This window comes from Rhinolophus ferrumequinum, chromosome 2 (genome assembly GCF_004115265.2).
Source record: "Rhinolophus ferrumequinum isolate MPI-CBG mRhiFer1 chromosome 2, mRhiFer1_v1.p, whole genome shotgun sequence".
Lineage (NCBI taxonomy): Eukaryota > Metazoa > Chordata > Mammalia > Chiroptera > Rhinolophidae > Rhinolophus > Rhinolophus ferrumequinum.
The window spans coordinates 84,125,695-84,150,055 of NC_046285.1; the positions used below are offsets into that span (position 1 = coordinate 84,125,695).

At 36.9% G+C, this 24,361-nt stretch overlaps 1 protein-coding gene across 1 annotated transcript in view; it reads left to right on the top strand.

The window, feature by feature from the left end:
- Positions 1 to 10,858: 10,858 nt before the first annotated feature.
- Positions 10,859 to 24,361, top strand: part of DHX36 (DEAH-box helicase 36) — a 43,876-nt gene continuing 30,373 nt past the window's right edge. Inside the window, exons 1-8 of the mRNA XM_033128482.1 lie at positions 10,859 to 11,181; positions 15,943 to 16,067; positions 16,840 to 17,071; positions 20,039 to 20,077; positions 20,845 to 21,015; positions 22,018 to 22,097; positions 22,806 to 22,880; positions 23,022 to 23,188. Coding sequence (XP_032984373.1) covers positions 10,933 to 11,181; positions 15,943 to 16,067; positions 16,840 to 17,071; positions 20,039 to 20,077; positions 20,845 to 21,015; positions 22,018 to 22,097; positions 22,806 to 22,880; positions 23,022 to 23,188 — 1,138 coding nt within the window. The 5' untranslated portion in view covers positions 10,859 to 10,932. The remainder of the gene's footprint in view (positions 11,182 to 15,942; positions 16,068 to 16,839; positions 17,072 to 20,038; positions 20,078 to 20,844; positions 21,016 to 22,017; positions 22,098 to 22,805; positions 22,881 to 23,021; positions 23,189 to 24,361) is intronic.

The following is a 24,361-nucleotide window of genomic DNA, read 5'->3' on the forward strand; positions in this document are numbered from 1 at the left end:
CTGGTATAAGACCCTTATAACTGTCTTGTGCTGTATTTAAATATCTTACCCTTGCATTGTTATATTGCTCATTATTAATAAATACTATATTTCGTATAGTTCATCTCTTTTCTCTATAAAGTATGTATCTGAAGACAAAAAGTACTTGTTACCTAATAAAAATACCACCATCTTGTGGTGTCTAAGAGGTATATTTTAGTCTCCATCAATTAGCAGAAATACAACTCCCAGAAACTTTAAAAGGTCAGGGTCACAGGTTTTAGACAAATCCATGGTCACACAGTTACCGTAAAGGTACATATCTACATGTCAACAGAAGCCTTAACGTCTTGTATTTTCATTATATTTTTTAAAACCTAGATTAAAAATGTATTTTGATTTTTTTGCAGTACTCATTCATCATTTTTTTCCCTACATTTCAAGATGTGTGCTTAGATCAGGCAGAGGAAAATCCATTAATTTAAAGAGATTATGCAGTTTTCAAGGGAAAGTATGTTATGAAAGACACTCAAGGTCTTTAACATGGATCCTGGAATCCCCGGAGCTCTAACAATGTTTTCTTTTTTCCTTTTCCTTAGAAAGAAATAGAACTAGCAGATAGTGGCAATTATTCATAGTTAGAATGACAGAATGTCTGATTTGCCTGGGATAGCCCCAGTTTACAATTGTCATCCTGGCATAACAATTGTGTCCTCTTTCATTATTAGAAGTGTCCCAGTTTGAACAATAAATTATATGGTCACTCTATGCTATGTTAATCTTTATGCTCTTTTCCCCAAAACATAGGACACGTACCATAACTAAAAAGGAGGTTCTGTAATACTCCAAATTTCTTGCTAACAGTATCTCGTTTCCTTTTTATGTTTCTATTAGAGAGTTAAATTTCCTTTTCAGTATTTTCAGTGAAATAAGAAAATTACAATAGGATGTCATCAATAACCCACCCTTAGAGAAGATAATAAAAGGAGGAAAGTCTATCATGCCTTCAGAACTTAGCTGAAAGGTGAGGATACCCCTACTCCCACTCTTAGCTGTAAAATGCCCCAAACGACAAAAAAAGCAATGCCATCTAGAGCTATTGAATATTTGGTCAATTAAATTAAAAAAAGAGGCTGGAAGCCAATTAATATCTGCAATTGATAGAGAATAAAGGGACAGAAAATTCGGATTGCTCTCTGCTTCTTGGTGGTATATTTATAATGCACTGCAACTAAAATATCAAAATATGCATATGCTCTGGATCAGAATGTTGGTTATCTTAACTTTTCTCCTACAGATTCCTCTAGTTTTCTCCATCCTACTGTGCACTAAGAGACTCACCTGCACCAACTACATCAACAGACAGAAGCGAATGCCCTCTGCTTCCCATTAGGTTTAGCCAAAAGGGACGTCCAAGAAGAGATCAGACAGAAAGACGAGAGTGAGTTCAGGGTATTTATTAGTCTAAATCTTTCCCTGCAAGATCACTTTGCACTGGATTTGCCTCTTTACCAATGGTCACTGCTCCTTTTAGGATACCAGTATGTGCTCCCTTTTGTCATCCATTTGGGCCTAGAGATGGTAATGTCTCTGTTACTACTAAATCCAGTTTACTGAAACCTTTTATAGTCTCTTTACATTTGCACCCAAGTGCATAGTTGCAATAAGTGTGTGTATGTATGTGTGTGTGCATATATATATATATGTATATGTATACACACACACACACACACACACACACACATGAGGTGTGATCAAAAAATACGTGCCATCCAACGGAAAGGAAGGGATCTTCGATACGGGTTCAATGCATTGAACCTTAGTAACAGTGTGTGACAGGTTTCAACTTGTTTGGTGTAGTCAGTCGGGTGTGAGATATGGTTAAGAGAAGGTATATTTTAAAGTGTGCCATAATTCACCCTCCATCATGATAATGCTCCGTGTCACACATCGCTTCTGATATACAGCAATTTCGATCAAATAAAAACCTTACAGTTTGTCCTCATCTACCTTATTCTCTGGATCTGGCCCCGTAAGACTTCTGGCTCTTCCCCAAAGTCAAAATGACCATGAAAGGTAAACATTTTGGATCCATTCAGCACATCAAGGCAGCCATGACAGTGCAACTAAAGACACTCACGAAAGAGGACTTTCAGAACTGCTTCAGAAAGTGGCAGGAACAACGGGATAAGTGGGTTCTAAGAGAGGGGAGATTTTTATGAGGGGGATTAATAGCAATGTGTCTTTTACTGCAATATATTTTTTTTAATTTAAACATTCACCGTATTTTTTATCATCACACTTTGTGTGTGTGTGTGTGTGTGCATATTCTTGAATTACTTTAAGTTTGCCATCTGTTTTCTGTAAGAACTTTAACTGATATATCCACAATCCATAACCTTTCTTGTATGTAACCACCTTTGTTGTACGTGGAAAGAGCACTGGGCTAGGGATCAGAAGGCTTAATTTCCGTTTCTGACTCTGATTAGGACTCTACCACTGTTTGATCTACATTTAAACTCTTTAGAACTCAATTTATTCTAAAATGGATGTTAGAAAGATTAGGGATGAGGTGAACCCAGGTAGATTAGATTATCTCTAAAACTTCTTGGCTATTCTAATGTAATAAATGAAGGCTATGAATCTTTACATCCTCCTGGGTTATACAAAAACCTACTATGAGTTTCTTCTTCTTCAAGAATACCCTTGATGGATTTGGATAGCTAAAGGGTTGGCTATTCTTGAATCAAGAGACCTCAGTGTTCACCAATTTTAGGATAAAGATCAGGAAAAATCCTGATTTGTCTAAATCACTCCCCAAAGGTAAGTGAGGTAAGAATAGCTGGTGGTAGGAACTGACAAAATTGGCATACAGGAGGACAGATCAATTTGAGATAATAAAAAAGTAAAACCTCCTACAATTCCAGGGGGATACAAGGCTTCAGTGAGTACTTTTTCTCTTTAGCACAAACATTGGACTACTAAAAGATATATGTATATATATACTTTATATATGTACATACATATATAGATATATATAAAGTATATATATATACACTTTATATATGAAGTATATATATATATACTTTACTCAATAAAGTATAGCTATATACAAACATATATGTGTATATAGGTATACTTTATTGAGATATATATATATATATATATATATATATATATATATATATATATATGGCTTCAAAACATGGTCTGCTTGCAGGACTGTAAGCAGGAAATGTGGCAAAAGCTGCGATGGGGGAAGGAGGTCATAACACAAACACATCTTTCCTTCTTTCTCCCCTATACTGTTTCCACATTCTCCAATGATAATACGGCCACCTTGTTGTTCTACTTCCTATGTGCCAGGGATTTTCATTTCTTCATATCACCCTTCCCTAGGCAGACTTCACTCTCTGGCCTCTCTGGAGTTATAATTGTGAAATGTCTGTTGGGGAACATGACTTATGGGGAAGAGAATTGAAAATATGTCCATTTAGTATTTTAAAAATATCTCTGATAAATAGATAAATGAGGTTTCAGTTATTGAAAATGGAAGTTTTAGAAAGCAAGGAGGCATAAGGAATGCTAGATTCTTTTTTCTAACATTGATAAAATTTCTAGCATTATTTTTCATGAACTACATCAGTGATAGTGGTATCCTTTCCTTGGAGAGGGTCTCATTCTTTTTAGTCTTTCTGTTCCTTGAGTTTCTTGACCTAATTATAGTAAAATAGAGTGAAAATAGTACTTGACATAAAATAAACACTCATTAAATGCTACTTATAATATTATCCTTCGTTTCCCTACTTCTGGTTAACACCTGGATAACAGCAGTCGTGCCTGTGATGCAACATGAGAAGTCTGTACAACTGTCAAAAGGGTGGTATAACATGGTTTTGGAGAAGGCTTGAATTAGCACTGATAGCAGATTGTATCTTCCAAAGATGGGCATAATATCTCCCATCCCACATTGTCCTTTATAATGCGACCTTGACTTTCCTCCCACAGTGTGGTGTGGCCTAACTGCCCTTACACCTGGGTGAAAAGCTGTGACTGACTCAATTAATAAAGTATAGTGGACTGACTCAACTACAGTAAGGTATCTGAGGTTAGTTAATAAAAATGTCATGTACTTCCAGCTTTCTCTGTGACACTTGCTCTTGGAGCCCAGCTGCTATTTGGTGAGGAGGCTGAAACTAGGTCACACATAGAATCCCAATGGACAGATTATAGTAGGTGTTCCACTCCACAGGTAGCCAAGATTCCAGCCCCAAATAAGCATCAACTACCAGATGTGTGAGTGACGATGTCTCCAAATGATTCCAGCCCCCAGCTATCGAATCCTCCCATTAGAGAGAGGGAAGAATTAGAAAGGCATCATAGGAAGTAGACTTCATACTTACCTGAAACAAACAAACAAAAAAATGAGCCGGCAATTTTAAGACGTTCCTACCATTTCCTTGTTGCCCAGAAAGGAGGGAATTTAGACATTAGATCATGTACCGAAGACGATAAAAAAAATTTGCTTTCATTGGTTGATGTGAGCTTTTGTCTATTACTTTTATCTGTTCCTGTATGTGAAGTGATTTCTGTCCCGTGATCAGGGATTGAGTAAATTCCCCCTTTGGTCTCATTCTCCCAAGCAGAGGAGACATGAGATGAGGTTGCTTTTCTGTCCCTCTCTGGTCTCATTCTCCTGAGCAGGGAAGATATGAGATGACGTTGTTTTTCTGTCTCCCTTTGGTCTCATTCTCCTGAGCGGGGAGACATGAGATGAGGTTGTTTTTCTGTTTGGTCTCATTCTCTTGAGGAAGGGAGATATGAGATGATGTTCGTTGTGTTGTGAGGTGATGATTAGCTTAGGGTTAAAGAAATTCTTGATCAGGGGTTGACAGAATCCCCTCTTTGTTCTGTCTGTTTCTCCCACATCAGCAGATGAAGTGAAGAAGCAGCTAAGTTATATCAGGATGACATGACAGACACATTGCGAGGCCTTGTAGCTCATCTGGATGAACTGGCCCTTTGGCCGGATGCGCAACATTCGTATCAGTAACTGCCGGACCCTCCCGGAACTGGCCATTCCTGGACGGGGAGGCGGGAACAAGAAACTTGGCTCTAAGGTACATCTGAGAAAATATATAAGACAGACCTCAGCTGGCAGTGTAATAATTATTATTATTTGGTCATTTGTCTTTGGTGATTTTTCATCATTCTAACATTTGAAGACTTCCAGCAACATGCAGCTCACAACACCAGGGGATGCCCTGACTTCCAGCCGCGGACCTGGTGAGGTCTGGCTGGTTCCCGGCCTCTCCAGTGTTGTTCCCCACGGTTAGCCTTCTTGAGAACTGGTTAGCATTTAGAAAACTTGTATGCAGCTTGTAGATTACAACATCAGAAGACATCCTAACTTCTAATGTCCTAACAACAACAGCAAAGACAACAACCGCAGCATTCTTCAGATTGTTATCACCTTAAAAACTTATATGCAGCTTACAGTTTATAGCATCAGAAGATACCTTGACTTCTAACAACAACAACGCCAACAGCAGCAGTATTCTTGAGAACTTGTAAGCAGCAGTGTGGGAGACGCCTGAGTTTCTTTCAGCTACAGACCTGGCAAGGTTTTGATTTATGACTTTTCCAGTGCCGTCCCCCACTCTGGTTTGGTGAGCTTTTGGCATCTACTGTAATAGTTACTATCCTATAGAGCTTATTACTGCTTTTGGATACTCCTTACTGATGCTATTTGTGTATTTAGCCAAGTGATTTTTGATCAATAGTAAACGTATTGGGATCTCTTAAACATATGTGTATGTGTACTCCTTTGACATGACATTGTTATCAATGTATATAGTTTAGTCTTAACCACCTTTACTTTCTAACGTTAACACATTCTATTTATTGACCTTGTTTTTTGCTATTGCATATTGCTAAATAAATTGAAATAAATTAATTAATTAGCCCCATTCTAGCATGTGCCCTTCCTCCTTTTTTTCCTTGCTCATCATTACAGATCAGTAATAAACAAACAACAAAAATCAAAAACTAAAAAAGCACCTTATATTTTCTTTGCCCATCTGAGTTGTATTTTAAGTAAATTTGTTTTTTTGTAAGTTACAGTCAAGAAGAGTCCTATAAATACATTTTCAGTGTAACTAAAATTTCCCAATTTGAGTTCCAAAATTTTATATGACAAGATATTCTACTGAGGTACTTAACAAGTTCTTCCATATTTTTCCTGATATATGAGAGAAAGCAACATTTCCCCCCTTTCCCATCCTCAAGCAGCCAGATCATTATATTCTATAGATGTCTAAGATTACTTTTATCAGCATGTGCCACCCCAACAGGAGGTAAGAATCACTTAAGGGTTCCATTTTCCAAGGAACACTGAAAATAATCCCCACCCAGGCCTTCATGAATATTAGACCCATGAAATATTATGCAAGAGTTATTTCACAGGGTTGGGGTAAATAAGATGGAGAATGAGAGATTCCCTGAGGCTCAGAAAACTGTGATAGCTTCCCACAGTGGTGTGGTGTGTGTGGCTCACACTTGCTGCATTTCAAAGGTGGCTGGACTGGGAAGTAGATGCCTGTGGAAGTTAGATACCAAACACGGTAGGTTTGAAACCAAATGATCAATGGAAAGGACATTTGAGAGAGACATATTTTAACTTACCTAGAACACAGCACATGGCGGAGTACCAGAAAGAGTAACAATGGCAATTATAATGAACCCATAACCCAATAACTCCATTTGCTTTCTGGCATTAGGCAACCTAAAAATTGTTGTGGTCCCAACCAAGGCAGGAAAAACAACGACGACAACAACAAAAACCCCAAAGAAAGAAACAAAAAAAAAAACCCAAGTAACAAATGATACTTTTCTTCTGACCAATATCTTTCTGGTCTTTCCTTGAAAATCTCCCTTTTGTGCAGATTTTTACTACAATGACATTTACTCTAAGTGTCTGCCTAAAGCAATAGTCTCAATCAATATCACACTACTTCATGCTGAAGACATCAGAAAAAAATAGTAATTTTAAATTTATAACCAAGATTCTGCTTAGGATCAACAAACATGAGATGAAGAGAAATAATATAATTTATCAGAAAATAGAAATAAAACTACCTCTATGTCCACGGTTTTCATGAGGATTGTATGAAATACGAAGTGTTATTACTTTTCTATTGCTGCCACAATAAATTACCACAAACTCAGAGACATAACACAGATTTCCTACCTTCCATCTATGTAGCGTAGACATTTTGACAAGGGTTCTCACTGGCGTTGGCAAGGTATTTCTTTCTGGAGGCTCTAGGGGAGAATCCATCTCCTTTTTCAGTTCTAGAGGCTATCTGCATTCCTCGGTTTATAGCCCCCTTCCTTCATCTTCAAAACCAGCAACAGTTGGTTGAGTTCTCATATCTCATCACTATGAACTTCTCTTCTGCCTCCCTCTTCCACTTTGAAGGACGCTTATAATTACATAAAGCTCATTCAGATAATCCAGGGTAACAGCCCCGTTTTAAGGTCAGCTGATTAGGAACCTTAATTTGCCTTGGCCATGCACTGTAACACATTCACAGGTTCTAGGAATTAGGATGTGGCCATCTCTGGGGGTCATTATTCTGATCACTAATGTGAATCACCTAGCGTTTGTTGCAAACGCTGAGCAACAAATAAGCCTAATTCTCTCCTCCACTTACTTTCTGCATTAGTGTGCTCAATCCGCCATAACAAAATACCACAGGTTTAGCCTCAGTGACATAAACAGCAGACAATTATTTCTCATAGTTTTGGAGGCTGGGAGATCTGAGATCAAGGTGCCAGCTGCTTCGGTTCCTGGGAGAGCTCTCTTCCAGCCTTGGAGACAGCCTCTTTGTGCTCCTGGGACCTTTCTCCTGAGGAAAGAGAGAGCAAGCTCTTTGGTCACTTTTCTTACAAGGACACTAATCCTAATGGATCGGGGTCCCACCTTTATGATTTAATTTAATTACTTCCTTAAAGGCCACCTCTCCAAATACAGTCACACTGGGCATTAGGACTTCAACACATAAATTTTGAGGGGACACATTCAGTCCATAACACTTTCTCACCTAACAGTCCACACTATCTCCAACATGCCTACGTAATCTTACCTATTGAACAATTGACAACTTGTTGCATCTTGTGTGCCCAATAGATACTTCAATTGGAACTATTCAATCCTATGGTCTTAATAATTGCCAAGAACTCCCAAAATGTATAACCTCTGTCTGCTCTCTCTGCTCTTTTAACTCACATAACCAACTGCTTTCTGGATATCTCAATTTGTATGTTTCATAGGTTTCTCAAACTCTACATGCATTAATTAAACACATTAACTCAACCGTCCCCCCACCCAACCAAAAAAAATTCTCCTCATGCTATGTTCCTCATCTCAGGATATGGTATCTCTTCATTTGATAGTCTTTCAAATCTTAAATTTGAAAGTCATCTTTCCTCTCATTCTCCACATTCAATGAATCACCAAGTCTTAATAATTTAATCTCCTAATATCTCTTAATTCCAGTCCTTCCCATGTCCCATCTTGCTTTGTCACCCCACATTGCCTCCCCTACACCTACTCTTGTCTCCTCTATTCTTTTCTATGCAAAGCAGCCAAAGTAATCACTCCACCACTTAAAGTGAACTCTTGTTCTTTATGTGTCATATAAGGTCCTCCATGATCAGGCTACTTCCTACCTCTTTGGCCTTTTCCATCAGTCTTTAAGTTTCAGTGTAGTTTTCTCACTCTTCAATGTTTCATCATCTCTTCTCACACATTTTCCCCTCCACCTGTAATAATCTCACCCCTTCCCATCAGTCTGGTTAAAGTCTACGTAGCTCAAAAGTCACTACTTAACTTCTCTTTCTTTAGAAAGGACTCATCTGACTTCAAAACTAGATTCTTTTTGCTGCAACATCTCATGGTTGTTGGGGAAGAAAAAACTTTTCCTCTACCTCCTAGGTTTAGCTTTTGGGAGCCTGCAAATTAAACTGACAAAAGACAGATAACCAAGAGAAAAGACAGATTTAGTCACACACCTAAGAAAGTTCACAGAAAAATGTGACTCAAGAAGGCAGTTAGAACTTGGGGCTGATGTGCCATTTTAACAGAGGGAGGAAAAGAGGGAAAAGGCATTTATGGAAAAAAAAAAGATATTTAGGAAAGATAATTGGGCTCTGGTGAGAATAAATGGGAGATATGATCTAGTTTTGTGACAATGTCTGTTTAGGTGTGGTGCTGACTTCTAGTCTCCAGTGGTAAAAGTCAATCTTCTCTGGTTATTCCCACAGGGAAGGGATATATGACATTGAGTTCTTTGGGGAGGCTCTGCTTTTAGGCAGATATGTGATTTCAGGAAATCAAATGCTTCTCTCAAAATATATATATGAGTTCCGACAATTAGGTTCATGAACCTGTTGCAATGATGTTGCTAATCTTTTTTGATATCAGAGGGATTATTCATTATGAATTTGTACCAACTAGATAAACAGTTAACCAAGTTGACTATTTGGAAGTGCTGAAAAGGCTGCATGAAAAAGTTAGACGACCTGAACTTTTTGTCAACAATTCATGGCTCTTGCATCACGACAATGCATCAGCTCACACGGCACTGTCTGTGAGGGAGTTTTTAGCCAGTAAACAAATAACTGTATTGGAACACCCTCCCTACTCACGTGATCTGGCCCCCAGTGACTTCTTCCTTCACCCAAAGAGAAAGAAAATATTGAAAGGAAGATATTTTGATGACATCAGGACATCAAAGGTAATACGACAACAACTCTGATGGCCATTCCAGATAAAGAGTTCCAAAATTGCTTTGAAAGGTGGACTAGGTTCTGGCGTGGGTGCATAGCTTTCCAGGAGTACTTCAAAGGTGATCGTAGTGATATTCAGCAATAAGGTATGTAGCACTTTTTCTAGGATGAGTTCACCAACTTAACTGTCTGACCATATGTGTGTGTGTATATATATATATATATATATATATTTAATGCCAGTCTTTTTTACAGCATACAGCATTTTCCTGTTTTAACTCACTGCACACTGATTTCTTTAGTCTTTATCTTCTACTCTACACTGTAAGCAAATGAAAGCTGATGTCGTACTTATCTTATTCAGTGAGCATCCCCAACACCTTTAAATCAGTTAAATGTGGAAATAAACTGGTTATCCCCCAGTGACTATCCAAGCCTGTGTGGCCCAGAGACTTGATTATTCAAGAACAGCTTGTGCTAGACACTCAGTAGCCTGGTCAATCAACAATAGATGGCTTCATACAAAAATAGGAATCTTCAACTGATGTTTTATTTAAATTGCCTAATTGCTCTGCACTGAATTTTGGTTGGACATGCTCATCTTATGCTATTGGATAAAGGTAGTAAATAATAACCTTTTAAAAGAGGCAGGGACAATTGGTATTTGAAACAGGTGCCAGGCTTTTTCCAAGATATAGGACTAGGAAAAGAAAAAAGATATGATGAACTCATTTCAGTTCTTCAGAGGGTTTTTAGAAGAGAATGCATCCTCCCACGGTTTTATGTCAACCTATGCTTAGTATCCTGGGCCTACTTGGACGCAAACTCCAGAGTTTACCACAAGGTAACAAAATAAAACCCGCTTCCTCACATGTTGAGAGTGAGAAAAGTAAACCGACGAGCCTTTAGCTTGCTCTCCCTCCAGATGCACGTCGGAAAACGACTGAGGGAACATCCAACAGGACTGCACCTCAACACCCTCTCGACGTCCACGGCTGTCTACCCGTGACGTCACCGGAAATGGGTGCTTGTGACGCTCCAGGGCCCTCCTTCTCGCGCTGGGCGCCGGAAGCAAAGTGAGAGTGGACGTGCACCCGCTTCCGGGCCCGGTCGCCATTTGCCGCGGTTGCGAGACCTCACGCGCTGTGGTCCTCGGGGACAATGAGCGATGACTACCATCAGAACTGGGGCCGCGATGGTGGGCCCCGCAGCTCCGGCGTGGGCTATGGAGGAAGCCATGGGAGGGGCCATGGAGGGAATCGGGGCTCCGGCGGCAGCGGCGGCGGCGGCGGAGGAGGTGGTGGTCGAGGCGGCAGAGGCCGACATCCCGGGCACCTGAAAGGCCGCGAAATCGGCTTGTGGTACGCGAAGAAACAGGGACAGAAGAACAAGGAAGCGGAGAGGCAGGAGGTAATCTGAGATGCGATAGTGCATGAGGCAGGACAGGTTTTCCTTTCCGTCTCACCGCGCCCCTAACTTTTTCTTTTTTTTTTTTGTTTTTTTAACTTGGTTTCTTAACTGGTATATGTGATTTGTGAAGCGCAGTATGAAGTGCAACGGTATACTGAAGCTTTCTGTAGCGAATGTCGTATGGCTTACCCTTAGCCATGCGAAGCAGACAACTTTCTGTGGGCTGAATGGATACTTTGCGTAAAGGACGTGAGAACTGGGGACAAAAGAAATGTTAATTTCAGGTTCCGACCGAAATTAACATTATTCGCGTGTCGCTGTCATAGTACCTCTGGCGGCCCTTTCCCTTAGAATAATTATGGTCACTTTTGTTTAAGATTTTTGCGTGAGGAACTCCAAAATAGCGACCCCCCTACAATAGATAAAGGTTTGCAGGGAACAAAAGCTGCCCGAGCACTGTTTTGAATGCACATCGTTCAAACGAAGAATAGTCCAGCTTTCATTTTTAGTATTAAAACAGCCACAAACCCAGGCCTTTTGTTTTCGTGTTGAGTTGGGGAGGTTTCAGCTTCTTAGCAGCTCCTCTTTGAGAAGGAAACTTAGGATCCTAGAAGAAAGTGGAAGTTTCAGGAGATGGTTTGGCTCAGGACTGTCTTTTCAGGATGGTGATTGGTTCCTAGCTTGAAGATTTGTAGTAAAGATTGAAGTTTCCTGAGTGGCCTATTCTAATAGATACATAATTAAACAGAAGCTTTCTTTACATAAGTCTTAGAACAGCTTTTTAGTGACTTCTTTAAAAGCACCCTTTATATTTGGTACAGAGTGTAATTAAATCACCATTTAGGCTTTTGTTTTTAAATAATTTTTTATTTTTCTTTAATTCATGTCGTTTTTATTGAAATGTTTTTGAGCGTTACCCATTCATCTTCACAACTTAAGATATTCTCTTCAAGAAAAACCAGCAGGCTTCTTTGGCAACCAAAATTAACTTGTTCATTAAGCAAACTTTATTTTTTAATTAAGGGGAGCACATCTAAGTCATTTTGAAATTAGAAGATAATTGAGTGATTACTATAAAAGGATGTACACAGTAACTTTCTAAGACTCCATCAAATTTTATTTGCCCATTTCACACAAGGTTTTATGCACGTTGCTGTGGGGATCTGAAGAATTATGATGTTCAAGGGGCTTACAATCTAGTTGGGAAATAAAAGACCTAAACAGATGAAAAGTTAAATGAATGAGGAATAATTGTTCATATTATTTCCATCTGAAATCAGTTGTGCGATGGATCATTGTGAATGAAACTTGCTTTCCAACTCCTCCCCAAACTTGCTCCATTTTAGTAAATGTCACTACCATTTATTTATCACAATTTGAGATTAGAGGCCAGGTCACTTCTGTCTCAATCTGATAATACATTTCAGGACATCCTAACCTGTTGTCCAGGAATCTTGGTAATCTAGCTTCAACATAACAGGTTTCCCTCTATGTGCTTATCTTGAAAGCAGTGGCTTTCAAACTTGTTGATGCTTTCCACAAAAAGGAATATAGTTTAAATTGCAACCCAGTGCACAGGTATTTATAACTGAAAAAAAAGTTTCATAAAGTAATACTTAATTACCTGTACATTGTTCTGGGTTTTGTTGTTATTTTGTACCTTTCTGCTCTTTTTTATTAATACTGGTCATGATCCTTTGATTTTACAACTGGCAATATGAAAAGCCCTGGGCTAGAAATACAAGGGCTTTGAAATTGATTGAGTTTTCCCTAAGAACTCCAGCAAGCCATTAAAGCATTTTAAGGGGAAAAAAAAGGGATTGTGTTTAAATCCATTCTCTGGTAGTATAGAGAATGGATTGAGAAGAGACAATCCTGGGACAGGGAGACTAGTTAAGTAGCCCTTCCAGTAATTAAAGTGAGAAATGAGGGCTTGAATTAAGACATTGGCAGTGGAGAAGGAGGGAGGTGGACAGATTAAAGTGACTTAAGAGCTAGACTCAGAATGATTTTCTTTGGAGGGAAGGGGAAATGACACTTATGACTTTATAAGGAGCAGAGGTGATGGAGGAAGAGGATGGACTCAGCTAAGGACTGAGTTTGACATTGTTGTAGGACGTGCAAAAGATGATTTGAGGGAGGTAGAAAGCCACGTCTGGATCTGATGCCTTGCGAAGTCTAGTCTGCAGGTGAACATCTGGCAGTTTGTGGCCCTATGGCTAGTCCTTGGACAGTGCAGGCCTGAATTCTGTGTACCTTTGCTTCTCCAACTTGAATGTGCATAGGAACCAGTTGGTGTCTTGTTAGAAGGTAGAAGTGGGCTGGGGTCAGAGATGGTACTTTTCTACCAGAGTCCCAGTGGTGTCAGTGCTGCTGCTCTGCAGATCCTCGGGCTGGCCAGTGCAGCACAGGAGAATGTAATGGGCAGGCTGAGGGAGAGAGGCTCGTGAAAGGATCTCGGAAGGAGCAGCCAGAGAAGAAGAAAGTAAGGAGATGGGTGTTGTTTTGGAATCCAGGAGTTTTGTTTAAGGGGGGAAAATGTCTGTAAAAAAGAGAAAGTGATCAAGGGTGGCAAACACTGCAGATGTCACACAGGTAGAGCAACAGTCTATTGGATTTAGCGACAGTGTCATTGGTAACCTTGATGAGAGCCCGTTCAGTGGAATGGTGGAAATAAAAACCAGATTGTAGTGGTGCGGCTAGTGAAGGAGAGATGGAAACAATGGAGTGCTGTCAAGCAGTTTTACTGTGAAGAGGAAGAAGAAAAATCGGGCAATAACTGATGAAGGTGGGAGATTTCAAGAGAGGATTTTGTTTTGTTTTTCAAAGTGAAGAAGTTTGACAATGTTCATGTACTGATGATGGTAAGGAGCCAGTCAGTATAGAGGAACAGTATGTCAGAGTAGACCACATTATACTGCAGTAGTAAACAGCCCCCAGTTCTTAATTGCTTAGAACAACAGATTGACCATTGGAGTTCAGTTGAGAATTCTCATTATGAGCAAAAAGCTTACACAGCCTCCACCCATCTGGAACATAACTGGTTTTGGTGGCAGAGAGCGAGGGGAACACCCTAAGTCATCACCCCTGATTCTTAGAGACTCCCCACTCACATTTCTCTGGCCAGTAAGTCATGGCCATGCCTAATTCAGGGATGGGAAAATGCACTTTACCATATATCTAGAAAGAAGCAAACCAGAATATTGATCAGCAGCCTAATGACAACGAGAGAGAGAGAGAGAGAGATTTAGAAAGGAAGATAAATCTCAATAGAAAGACATAGCCCTGAGGAGGTGAAAGGAATTGGACTGGAGGGTGTAGGTGGAGAAATGAACCTTAAGCAGGAAAATGGACTCCTCTTTGATTTTAAACGGAAAGGAAAAGAGCCAAGGATGGGTTCTGATACAGGTGGGCTTAGGTTTGGTGGCAAGCAATTGAGGACGTATCCTTTGTTTTTTTGTTTTCTTTGTGATTAATTGGTGTGAAATTATGAGGCCGATCTGGAAGATGGTATTGGTGTGTCACAGAGAATGGAGTTTGAAATACAGAAGCTGGTAATTGCAGACAGTTTCAAGCTGATAAGATAGACATAGACAATTTGCTGGACCTCATTGAGGGTCTCCTTTGCCAGAAATATATAACTAGAAGCAGAAAGAATATTTGAAGGTGTCCAAAAGGAAGGAAAATAATTTTTAAAAGATCAAATCAAATCAGATAGTCATGCAACATAAAATGTGTGTCTTGAGATTTTCCATACGGGGCGTGAGGTAAAGTGAAGGGTGAGGGAATTGGAAGAAGGTTAAGAGGGAGGCTTAAAATCTACAATTTTCTACAAATTTTCTGCTGCCCGTTGCCTCTGGACCCTCACTGTACAGAAATCCTCACTAAAATTAATTTATGAAACAGTGCAGATTGTGTTTTTACTAAAAGTATAAATGATGTTTTCAGGGGCTATTTCATTTTTCAATCATCCCACTTTTGGGTTTACTTGCAATTAACTATAATGTGCAATTATGAAAGAGCAGTTTTTAAAAAGTTCTTGTTCTAATGTTGTACTGTGTAACTCTTCTCTTCCATGTATTCTATCCCAGTAAAACAATATAACTCATATTTTCTCTGGTGTATTTTTTTTTAAATTCTCATTCTATGAGGCAGCTGCATCAGCTCAGCCTTCTTACTTACCAATTTATTCCTCTTTTTAGTGTAAGAGTTTTAAAATACTCTTAAAATGCTCATTGCAACCAGAATAGTATTTCCAGTTTTTAACTTGTTTGTTTTTTCAACAGAACATTTGAGTTTTATTAGGTTGGTGCAAACGTAATTGTGGTTTTTGCAATTTTTTAACCTTTTAAACCGCAATTACTTTTACACCAACCTAATATTAACTTTAATTTTGGGTACCTTTGAAAATTCAAGATGAGAGAACAATCACAGTACTTAATATGTGAGGGTAGAAGGTAAGGGAGACCAAGTTTTAAGGGCGTTAAATATGCTTTTTTTTTCCTTTTTTTTTTTTTTGCCAATTACAGTCGTGCTAATTTTATACACATATAGTAGAAAAAGGTCTAGAAGGATGTACACAAAAATGTTAATATTAATTAGGTCTAGGATGTGGAATTGGGCAAAAGGACAAGTGTGGGATAACTTGAACTTGCTTTTATATTTGTTTGTTGAACATATATTGCTTTGCCTTTTTTATCAAATAATTTTGCAGATGGCTTTCTCATGTTGGTAAGGATGTTTTTTCTTTGCACTAAATAGAGAGCTGTAGTGCACATGGATGAACACCGAGAAGAACAAATTGTGCAGCTACTACATTCTGTCCAAGCTAAGAATGATAAAGATTCAGAAGCACAAATATCCTGGTTTGCTCCCGAAGATCACGGGTAAAACAAAAGTATTCTTTTAAAATATGGGCAAGGTGAAACACTTCTTTTATAGCATTGACTAGGGGAACAAAAAAGATAATAAAATAACAACATCTTTAGACTCTTCAATAAGTGAAATTTAGCCTCAAGTAAAATTTTTTTTTTGTATATAAATTGAGCAGATTTGGTGAAAGGTAAAAAAAATTTTAGATGGCATATTCATTCCCACAGGAAAGCTAAATCATAGGAATATGATTTATATGAGATTTATTTAATTGTTATTTATTCTTCCTACCCATCATCTTTGTATTTCCAAAATTCTTCTGTTGGGGAGATCTGCAAGAAGTTAAATTGCTGCTGTTTTAGGAAAATCACAGGAACCTGCATCATGTAGAGAAAAAAATTAGTGGAAGTTTTTCTGGGACTATGTAATGTAGCATCCCATTTATAGCTCAGGAAGGGCGGCAGGAAGAAATGAAGTTGTGAAATAAAACAAGGCTCACAAACAGAAAAACACTAAATCATTGCAATGGGGGAATGCCTGTGTGTGTGTGTGTGTGTGTGTGTGTGTGTGAAACTACCACAAGGAAGAACTTATCTGGCATTATCTATTTGTAGGGAGAAAAAATTTTAATTCATTATAGGACTCTTAAGAATTTTTATAATTGCTCTAAGAGAAAAGAATAAAACCTTTAAGATTTTGAAATACTTAAGCAACATATTGTTTTGTTTCAGGGCTGAAGTTGTTTTTTACTTAACCCTTTATCATTTTTTTATTTTGTCAAAATAGATATGGTACTGAAGCTCCTGCTGAGAACAAATCAAACTCAGAGAAGAAATTTGAGGACCAGGAAAAGAAATCAATAAATCAAGAAAAGAGGACATTTAGAATCAGGGACAAATATATTGACCGGGATTCTGAGTATCTCTTGCAAGAAAATGAACCAGATGGAAGCTTAGACCAACGATTATTGGAAGATTTACAAAAGAAAAAAACTGACCTTCGGTATATTGAAATGCAGGTAATGGGCAAGCAAGATGTGGAAAAAAATTGTTGTCATCTCTTCTCAAACTTAATAAAAATGTATTTGTGGTTAGAGGTAGTTGCATGGTATATAGATCAGTGCGATTCCTCAAACAGGCCTTCCTCTGTGGGAATTTTTTTCCCCCATAAAGTAGAGAAAAGCAACAGGAATGGAATTAGACATAATTTACAGTAGCCTATCTCATCTACAGCAGCTTATATCATGAGGAGAAGAAATATTTGAACATGAATGAAGAAATCACTCTTAATTTAAATTTTTTGGGCCAGTTTAGAAAGATGTCATAAGAGACAAGGTTGGTAGAATTGTAAAGTTTCTTCTAGGCCATTTAATGACAGCTCCTTCCTCTTAACAGATGATAAAATTAAATCTCTCAAAAGTTACATGATGTGCTTATGGTCAACATTCTAAAGGCAGGACTGTGACAAGAAGTGAAATTACGAGTTTTTTCAGTATTTTCTTTTCCTGCTAGGCAAGATATTTTAAGTTCTCTTTCTGTTACAATGCAAAATTGTGTGCTTTGCAGATGTTCTAGAGATAGATGTAATAAAATAAGGTGAAAATACTAAGGGGATTCTGAGGGTCATATCTTTAATATGCAAATACTGCCATTTTTGAGGAAGGAAGAGTATTACATCTCCTGTGGGGAAGAAGGGATGCATTGACTGTTGCCAGTGAATGTTGGGTATTCTGATTAGAACAGATGAACTGAGGTTGTCCAGAGGCCAAATTGTGTAGCCTTTTGATGCCTGTTGAGTGAAAATATGATACAACGACAGAGGAGATTTCAAGATGAATTAATTCAGAATGTTGTGGTTGAGAGCAGAGCTGATTTTATCATCTTAGGAACAAGGAGAGTTAGCTACTGTCTCTGTTTGCTTTGTATGAAGGACAGAACTGAAATATTATAAAAGATGAGTGATAGATCTACTTTAGAAAAAGAAGAAATGTGCAAAACATAAAATCAGCTGAAGTGGTTTTCCTATTGACCAGGTGTAAATGCTTCACATGTACTACGTGATACAAACCTCCCGACAGCCTCGTGTCTGTTCAAGAGATGAGGAAAAAGAATCTTAGGTTCAGGGACTCTGTGATTGCATAGCGAATAACAGAACCAGGTCTAAAATTCGGATGTCTTTAAGAGCTTGACTCTTTAATCCTTCTTGGTAGTACGCCATATTTTTCCTTATTTATAATTTATTTAGTAAACATTGATTTTCCACTTGCTAGATGCCCATCATTGTGCTGTATTTTCTGAAGAGCAATAAGACATTCTTTGACAGTTTATAATCTCATTACCTCACCTCAGGTTTATAGCCAGAAATTAGGAAATAGAAGGTTTGTCTACCTTGGGAAAGAATATTGGATTGTAATTCTGTTCAGCAGCATTTACATATGCAGAAAACAAATATGGTTAATGCTATTTTCAAATTTAATGGGATAGATTCTTTATACTTATGCCAAGATGTTTGCATTTAACTACATGGAATGTTAATATTTTTAGAAATTGTTAAGAAATGGTTTTTAAATAATTTTGAAATTATAACAAAATAAATTACTTAGAAAAGTATGTTGACTTGTTATTTCAAAGCACTGGAATTCATTTAAGTCACCACACTGACTCATTTTTATGACTCTGGTACAAATGACCTGACCATAATAAGCACAGCATGGTGACTGTAGTTAATAGTACTGTATTGTATATTTGAAAGTTGCTAAGAGAGTGCATCTTAAAAGTTCTCATCACAATAAAAGAAAAATTTATAACTGTATGGTGCTGAATATTAAATAGACTTGCTGTGGTGATCATGTCACAATATATGCAGATAGAACATCATTGTTGTATACCTGAAACTAATGTTACATGCTAATTATATCTCAATAAAAAATATATTAGGGGACTTTGACACAGTCTCCATCTTGACACACCAAGTTGGCAAAAAATTAACAGGCGATGTTTCCAGAAATTTTTAAAAAGCGTGGCGATAATATATTAGATTACCTAGGACAGTTATCATTTTAGGTTTTTGTTTTTTTATCCTTTTCAATAAAGGGGGTTTGTTAAAGCTGTGGCTTATTTTTTTATACCACTGAAGATTGGTTTTTTTCAATGTTATATGATGTACCTAGTTCAGTGTAAACCATAGTGCTGCTCCTTAGTACTCATATATGTCATTTTTATGTAGTGTGGGTGTGGGGTTCCTAAAGTTTTCAAAACTAGAAAGAAATTATTATGTAAAAGATACAGGAAGGAATTAAATACTCCCTCTTTAGTACTCCAGTTGTAACTCACCAAAAATTTGTTGAAGTAGCTTATGTGCGTCAAAAACTGCTGCTTGTTTTTTATATAAAGGTTTTTCAAAATTCAGATCTTTTGGCAGCCCTGAGGTAAAACATTTGAGACTCCAACTTTCACTTAACCAAGATCACAGTTCTTAAATGGTAGTGCCTGATTTGCTTACTGCAGATATTACTTGTTTTAAATTTTCTTTTATACTCAAAGGCAAATACCCAGAAATAATCTTTGAATCTGCTCCAGTGCCTAACGCATTAGTAAATAGTGGATCTGTGAGTGCAACAATATGACGTCTAAATCAAATCTAAGATGAATATACTATAAAACAAATAGAAAAAAAATGCTGCAAGTGAGGGATTGTAAGAATGCTATTCAATGATCAGGTTTCATTTTACTGCTGCTAACTAAGAATGTAATAGGATTCTAATTTTGTAGTGTTTAGTAATAGTGTTGTAATAGTGTTTCAAAAATAGTGATTGCTAATTCTTTTTTTTATAAAAAATAATATTTAAGTTTTGATACTTTACATAAGCTGTGAGATAATACAAATACTTTTGTATTCTAGCTTATTTATTGATGATATATTCTGATTACCAGGATTATATTTCTCTTTTTTTGGTGAAAATTAATAACTTTTTTCTTAATTTCAGAATTTCAGGGAAAAGCTGCCTTCATTTGGAATGCAAAAGGTAAAATGAATATGCACTGTTTAATTTGATTTGCAAAATTCTATACAATAGTTTTTAAAACTCTGTATCAAGAAATATAAATTAATGGTCTTTTTTCTAAAGGATGTTATTGGAAGTTCATTTTCTTTTGAATTGTTGAAGGACAAAAAGAAAAAATGGTCATGAAACAGTTTTCCTGAAGATTGCTCGTATTTATGTCCATAATTGAAATCTTTAGAGTTTAAAAAATAGAATTTTCAGGTGTAAGTTATTTTGGTAACTTAGGTATTTAAAACTTGCTTTTATTTTAATTATTTGAAAGCAAATGATCTTAAAGTAAATGATACTCTTCCTTATTCTTTAAAGTAGTATGTAAAACTTGTCCTGCAGACAGCTATTTTTATGAATTATGATATAAATCCTTAATGTCCTCAGTAGTTGTTTAGGTATCAGGATTTGCCTTGTACTCTATAGCCCCACATGCCAACATTCTTTTTAATTAATGTTAATTCTTATGCATGGAACTGTGAGCTGTCTCTTTTTGTTCTTACCAGTGTGTTTTCTTTAATAGTGCCTTACCCCTGTTCTTTTAATAATTTGGTGTTTTTTTAGCTCTCGAAACCTGGTAGATCCAGATAGCCAAACTGCCAGCATTACGTGTAACAGCATTTAAACAGTATTAATGTTTATTAGAAGCAGCTATCTTCTGTTTGATAGAATTTTGATAACTATCTTTTCAGACTTAGTCGACATGTGATGTCCTTCACTTATTTTTCCTTTTGAAATAGGAATTGGTAAATATGATCAATAATCATCAGGTGATAGTAGTAAGTGGTGAAACTGGTTGTGGAAAAACCACTCAAGTTACTCAGTTCATTTTGGATGACTACATCAAAAGAGGAAAAGGATCTGCATGCAGGATAGTTTGTACTCAGCCAAGAAGAATCAGTGCCATTTCAGTAAGTTATCTCTCACTTTAAAATTCCCCACTTTATTTTCCATTTTCCTTTGGGTAGTCTTGCTAGTAGCATTTTTTTCACTTATTTTCCCAAGACCTGTTGGTTTTGAATAAGTAGTTTAATTTAAAGTAGTAAAAAGTGAAATAATGGCTTAAGTCAGTGTATATGGGATATGCTGATTGGGAAATTTTACTTCTGAAGTATTATTTCTTTAAAATCAATTATGTCATTTTTTGTTTCTAGCCTCATTTACCACTATTTGGTCACAAAAAGACTGCTGGTTACTTTTAGTTCCACAGATTATAATAACATTTCGTCTATCCAGAGTTTATTTTTGGCAGTCATAACTTTCAGAGCACAAGAACTAGAAATTAAGAAACATCAGTCTATAACAAAAAGAAACAAAAAAATTTTTTAAATCAACATGTACCATGCCCCTGAAAATAAGACCAAGCTGGACAATCAGCTCTAATGTGTCTTTTGGAGCAAAAATTAATATAAGACCTGGTATTATATATGTTATAATATATTACATTATATTATACTCACTCTTACAGTAAAATAAAACTGGATCTTACATTAATTTTTGCTCCAAAAGACGCATTAGAGCTGATTGTCTGGCTAGGTCTTATTTTTGGGTAAACATGGTATTTACCCTTGAATTACAAGTTTAGACCATGATTCCCAACTCTTAGAAAAGACAAAAAGGGGGAGAAAATAATGCGAGGATGGTATATAGAAAAGGCACTTTGAAAATAATGACGAGAGAGAATTTTGCCTTGGAGGGCTTTATAAGAGAAAATGAAAAGAAAGCATAAATAAGTGGTCTGCAGCTCTTAAGGGACACACAATGTTAGATACCTCAGAATTCAGTATCTTTTTTTAACTCATGAGAACGTAATGAACAGTTTTTCAACAATCTCAAAGATCCATGAATGTTCAGGATATTTGTACTGAGGGGAATTCTGTTTTCTTTGTAACTGTCATTTATTTTAATTAAAGGTTGCAGAGAGAGTGGCTGCAGAAAGGGCAGAATCTTGTGGCAATGGTAACAGTACTGGATACCAAATTCGTCTCCAGAGGTAAAGAATGTTCATGCCTTGTTTACTGAGAGACTTTAGTAAAAATGTAAAGCTGGAGATTGTCCCCATTTTTATGCTGATTATTACAGTTAAAGTTAACATTTAAAGTAACTGAAGCATAGGAGGCTTGCAACCCACAGAGTCATTTTTTTTAACCCAAATTCAGATTGGATTGCCATTTTAATGTCTTTTATGTTATGGAATGATTAGAGAACTAACTTATTTCCTGGACATACATTAGAAGACCATCATCTGTCAGTTTCCTATACCACCACCACCCAGCCCCTGACTATTGATTTTGGTATCTTTAACCCTCTGATCCCACTCTACTGTATTTCTTTAGTACTTTTCTGGAGACAAAGTTTCCATTTACCTTTTTAAATCAACTGACTTTCCAATCACTGAACGGAAGTTTAGGCCTCTAAGTAATGTGTCGTTTTCTGAATGTTAGTGGTTATGCCTTTAAAAACAAATTATTAACATTGTATCATGACAACAAAAATAATGTATGATGAACTTGAATGTAGTATTTCTCATTACCCTATTGTGGTAGGCATTCCCTATAACTAAACAAATAAGTATGAAGGTATTCATTAAAACTGTAAGCAGTTTTTAAATTGAAGATTTTCTAACCCTTTGTTAGAAAGGTACTTAGTAATTTACTAGTAAAGAAACCAAGAATTATTAACTCTTGTCTTTCGTTTCCAGTCGGTTGCCAAGGAAACAGGGTTCTATCTTATACTGTACGACGGGAATCATCCTTCAATGGCTCCAGTCAGACCCGTGAGTATGTTTCAGTTCGGGACATTTAGTTATTTTAAAAAAATGTAATGATTAAATTGGATTATATTGATGATTGACGTAAAATTATTCCTTTTTCAAATTTCATGCTGAGTTACATACTTTACCACACTTCTGCTTTAGGCATTTGTCCAGTGTTAGTCATATCGTGCTTGATGAAATCCATGAGAGAAATCTACAGTCAGATGTTTTAATGACTGTTATTAAAGATCTTCTCAATTTTCGACATGACCTGAAAGTAATATTGATGAGTGCAACATTGAATGCTGAGAAATTTTCAGAATATTTTGGTGAGTAAAATTTATGATTGTTACTGTAGAAAGTTACCACAAAACCATTGGATTCAGAGTTAATTTTTCAAAAATCTAACACAGTGCTAAGCATCGAGTAGTCAAAATAAGTGTTTAGCAGTTCATTTATTTTAACATTTTCCTAGTCTCATAGATTAGAGAATTGGGCCTAGTTTTTAAATAATGGCATCATCTCTGTTCTTGTAGTGAAGACGTAACTTTTTGTTGCTACCACCAGATAATTAAGGTGGCATCAATGAAGTCAAGCCACAGATTTGAATAATTTTATAAAGCTTTTTTTTATGTGTGATTCTTCTGTGGCTTTTATGTGCTATCTCTCACAGGCTAGGGTAGCAATTGGCTAATAACAGTGATACTAGCGACAACTTACGGAATACTTTCAGTGTGCCAGGTAGTATAGTATGTTTGGCACTTTGTCTTTATTAATTCTCATACTACCTTGTCAGGCAGGTGCTATTGTTTCAGTTTTACAGATGAGAAAACAGCCTCAGAGCAGTTAAGTAGCTTACCCAAGGTTGCATAATTAACAGAGGGCGAGGGGATTTGAAATTAAATTTGACTAGCTGCAAAGTACCTTTTAAAATTAAGCTTCACTGTCTCCTGCTTATTGGGGAAGGAAGGGGGAAATGAGAGAGTTAAAATGGAATAGAGATGTATTTAACACATGTTACTGTATTCAGCCCAATTTAATGCATGTTCTTGTATTCAACCTAGTTGACACTCAAAGCCTTGTGAGATTGGTTGAGTATATCATATCTCTTGTTTTCTGATGAGGTATCCAGAACTAAATTTGAGTAATTTACTCAAACGTATGCAAGTCAGAGGCAAATCTGTGATACCACCTCAGATAATTTGACCTCTGCTACAGTGTTGACCTTTGTTTACAGTGTGTACTGTTTGTTTTGTTTGGTATAAAATAACATTTTAAAAACAGTACTAAGAAACTTTTTTTTTTTTAACTAGTGATTCTAAAATAGTAACAATTTAATATTTGGTTAGGTATTGTTTTAACTACCTTCTTTTCCTGATGCTGGGTGCCACAGAAAGAATGCTTCTTATGTAGATTTCAATAAAATCTGCACTGCCCCATCTTGGCTAATGATGAAGAGAAAATAACTTCTAACTAACGGTTTTGAGTCCAATTTAAAATTC